We start from the raw sequence: 4639 nt of genomic DNA on the forward strand, positions 1-4639 counted from the left end.
GAGTGAGAGGTCCCTGTAGGGCCTCTTACTGACGAGAGGAGAGAACCGGTCCCTGTAGGGCCTCTTACTGACGAGAGGAGAGAACCGGAGGGGCCTGTGGGGAACTGGGGATCCCATCTTCTCCTCCTGCATGCTGCTCAGCTCCTCACTACCAACACACAGCCCTGTCTCTCTCTCTCTCTGTCTCTCTGTCTCTCTCTGTGTCTGTCTCTCTCTCTCTCTCTCTCTCTCTCTCTCTCTGTGGTGCAACAACAGCACACGATTACCACACGCTATGCCCTCAGCCTACTGTATGAGAAACAGGAAATTCACAGCACTTTTTCTTTGCCTCTTAAAGACACTTGCAATTAAGCCGGACCCATTCTACAAATGCCCTTTAAATCTGTAGTTCTCAAACTGTATGGATTTTTCCAAAAATGTCCAAAAACAGCAGCTATAGCTAACCTCTTTTTTTACTTTAAAAAAGTGCATGTATACAGTACAATAAGTTGGGTTGAATAGACGGAACAACCTGGATAGACGGTTGTAAAATGATTATCTATCTAACAACACAAATGTTGTCTTATGGGGGTCCCTGGCTCAACAAGGGTGCGCTGCCATATATCCTATGTATCAATTTGTAGGTCCTTGGCATAAGTGTTGATTTTGTCGACTAAAACTTTGACGAAAAACATTCATAAAAAGACTAAATATACTGACAATTTCGTCAACAGATAAAAACTAGACTAAAATGTTACGGATGGACTAGTGTGGAGAAGAGATCCAGTAGCAACCGTGCGCTCTGGTGTTGCACTCTGGAAAAAGCAGATCTACAAGGTCACTGCAGCACCTCACAGCATGTTGTGAGCTTGTAGACCGGCCATTTTCAGCATGCAACCAAGTGTAAAATCAGGCATTATACTGTACGATGCCATCAAGGCCTGCCAAAAAGTGTAGTCGACTGAAATCTTATGATATTTAGTCGACTAAAACTAAAGCATTTCCGATGATGACAACATCTAAATGAAGCTTTATTCAAAAGACTAAAACTAAATCAACACTGCTTAGTGCTTGGCATGAACATAGAACCATGTGTTCTAGGTCAGTGCATGGTTCCCAAAGTGGGGTCCAGGGACCCCTAGGGGTCTTTGAGAGAATTCAAGGGTGTTCCCATAGCTAAATGATAATTAGGAACGAAATGGGTCTGTAACGCAGAGAGTGTACACATTTGGTTCCATTTGTACACTCTCAGAGTTAAATTAACTTTGATTTTACAATATACATTGAGGTCCCAGAGATAGAAATGCCATTACATTGAACCCATTCTGACCGGGCACCCATTTTGGTGTCAGCATCATGTTATGCTTTAGCTATTTAAAAATAGCAGATCTACAAGCTCATATCGCGCCACCGAGTGGCGCGATACGAGCTTGTAGGTCTGCTATTTTTGAAAAATCGAAGAACGACTGACATTTTTAGAATCTGATCTCAGGTCAGAATGGGTTCATCAGACCAGTGTGTGTCCAGTTGGAAACCTCGTATGAATCTGATCTCAGGTCAGAATGGGTTAAAAGGACCGTAGCCTAATTCAGGTCAAACCTGGGGTCCTTGAAATCAACCTGGTTGAGAATCACTGCTAGAGCCATGAAACAATCTTCTCTTATGGGCGTCCTTGGCGTATATATTTTCTAATGGGGGTCAAGGCTATAATGAGTGTGAATGTGGGGGTCCTTGACACGAAAAGGTTTGAGAACCCTGTGTTGTAGGTGGTCCAGCTGCATGTTCTTGGAGCTGACCTCAACCTCCCATACACCGATGTAGCAGGAGGTGGACCTCAGTAATGGCTTCCTCAGATGTTTCACCTGATGGCGTTTTCATTCTCTCCACTCTTCCCCTCCGTCAAATGATTTACTGGGCCGTGCAGGCCTGCCTGCCTGGCCGTCTGAGGGAAGGATTATAAACCCCATCGGTTTACAGGCATCCCATTCCCCTTTGTGAGCTATAGCTGCGCTCGTGTGTGCGGGGGGACGTTAAAATGCAGTTACATGCATTAAGTGAGTGTGGAAAAGGAGGCAAGGGCCTGTTGCTTTTCCTGTGTTGCCGTGTTGTTGGGGTGAATGGGATTTCAATATGGCCGTCAGATGGTTCTTGTTACCCCCCCCCCCCCCATGTGACATTGATTCCCAGCAATCTCTCGCCCGCTTATAACAGGAAACAGAGATCACGGGAAAAGAAACAAATGTACACCGTTTCAGATGGCTGCAGCACGGTTCACCGCAAATTTGACATTGACCAAATTATGGCTGAAACTCGGCAGCATAGCCTATATAGCCTTGGCTGCCATGTAGGTCTGTCTGATACACTGAAACACTTGGATTACAGTGTGGCCTAGTATAGGGTAATGTATTTATATACCCTTACTGTACATTAAAATAGCCTATTACAATACTGTGCAGAACACTACAGTATATGTGAACAGTCTCTTTACACCCTATACACCAGACAGGGTGTATGAGTGCATTGTGAGCTTGTAGATCTGCTATTTTCAAAAGACATTTTATACGTTTGGAAATTTGTGAAATGGGACATTCTGCATAATTAGTAGCCTACTTTCTTACTTTTTGTACTTTAATATTCACACACACACACACACACACACACACACACACACACACACACACACACACACACACACACACACACACACACACACACACACACACACACACACACACACACACACACACACACACACACACACACACACACACACACACACACACACACACACACACACACAGAGCTGTCTGCAAGGTTGCATGCAGGCAATTCTGGAGTCATACCAAGAGAGGCGCTGTTCCCCAAGTTCAAGTTCAACACACTGCCCAAGTAGGCCAGTGCTGTTCTACAAGCCATTGTCTGTTGTTTACAGCAGTGGTTTCCAAAGTGGGGTCCGGGGACCCCCAGGGGTTTTTGAGGGAGTTACAGGGGGTCCCCAGCTAAATGATAGTCAGGAACCAAATGGACTGTAACTCTGAGAGTGTACAAATGGGTCAATTTGGTTCCATTTGTACCCTCTCAGAGTTAAATTAACATTAATTTTACAATATAAATTGGGGGTCCGAGAGATAGAAATGCCGTAAAATGGGGGTCCATAGACTAATGCATTAAATTGACGGTCCTTGAAGTTGAAATTAAAGGGGTTGAGAATCACTTCTCTCACGGGGGTCCTTGGCATATCTTTTCAAGGGGTCCGCTGGCTAATTAGTGTCAATTTGGGGGTCCTTGACATGAAAAAGTTTGGGAACCACTTACACATAACATAGAGACTCAGAGTGAAGTCTATTTAATTGAATAGACTGCACTATGCTATCCAATGAGTAGGCTAGCCTATATCAATCTGATACAGTAGGCCTATCTGGAAATATGAAACTCTATACACACATATAGTTGGGTGAATCTTAAGCATTTCACAGTCACAGACGGAGACGGTTAGCTCCATACAGTAGCCTATACGATTGACAACCCATCGATGTTAGATCAAAACTGATCAAAACCAAAAACGTGGGTAAAAGGCTCAAACGTATAAAAGTGTATTTATATGGTAGGCTACTTGGCAAGTGCACTTAACCAGTCTATACATAAATATGCTAATAAGAAAGCAATCGCAATACGTTATGCAAATAATTATGAGTAAGATTACAATACAGTAAGTCTGTTTCTGAATAACGCGGACAGCCAGCCATGCCTATACTTACTATATGGGTTTATTATTGGCTATTGTCAAGAGGCGAGAGCAAAACGCATTTTGTTTGCGATAAACCTCAAATTAAATACAACATGACTAATAGAGGCTAAAGGGACAAAAATAAACAAGAGAGAACAAAAGAGGGGAAAGAAAGGAAAAAAAAGAAAAAGACCTCAAATTAAAAATACAAATTAAAAAAAAATCAAAATCAAAACACTTCGGCATTAAAAAAAAACACCACATCCAACTAACTGTAGGCTATGCCTGGTAAAGTTTATCTTAAAGTGGGAACTCCATCCCGTGTTTTTGGCTGCTATGGAGCCCCCTCCTCCTCTTCCTCCTCCTCGGTCTCTCTATATTCAATATGACAGGTTCCCGGTCGATAGATCCATTCCACACAGCCAGCCGTGTGTGTGTGTTGTTCAATAAGCCGCGGCTTTGACTTCAATAGCTCCAGCTCCGTGTTTTACGTGGCGCTCCCCCTCCTTCGTCCTAGTGCTCGACATCCAGCCCCTCTCTCGCTCTCTCTCTCTCTCTCTCTCTCTCTCTCTCCCTCTCTTTCTCCCCCCTCTCTCTCTCTCTCTCTCTCTCTATCAGCCTCTCACTCCGGCTCAATATGTCTCAAGATGGCGGCCAATGCGGGATCGATGGTTCAATATTGGAGGCGCTTTGATTTACAGCAGCTCCAGGTCAGCTCCTTTTTTCTCCCTTCCTGTTCCTTCCCTTCCATGTGCGTGGTGGTGGCGGTGGTTGTGCGTGGAGCGGAGCCGTGCATGGCTCGGGGGCTCCGGGGCTCTGGAGCCCCCCTCTCTGACTGACTGACTGACTGACTGCAACGGTGCTGGAGGAGTTGGAGTAATATTCTCTAGTCCCGGCGTGTTGTGTTGTGTTGTGTTGTGTTGTGGGGAAGCC

General features: G+C 44.7%; 1 protein-coding gene across 1 annotated transcript in view; it reads left to right on the forward strand.

Annotated features, from left to right (window-relative positions):
- The first annotated feature begins 3734 nt into the window (after positions 1-3734).
- cux1a (cut-like homeobox 1a) overlaps positions 3735-4639 on the forward strand; it is a 282358-nt gene continuing 281453 nt past the window's right edge. The window contains 1 exon segment of the mRNA XM_083781531.1: positions 3735-4416. Coding sequence (XP_083637657.1) covers positions 4354-4416 — 63 coding nt within the window. The 5' untranslated portion in view covers positions 3735-4353.

Source organism: Protomyctophum parallelum, assembly GCF_964188405.1.
Source record: "Protomyctophum parallelum genome assembly, chromosome: 1".
NCBI classification, from domain to species: Eukaryota; Metazoa; Chordata; class Actinopteri; order Myctophiformes; family Myctophidae; genus Protomyctophum; species Protomyctophum parallelum.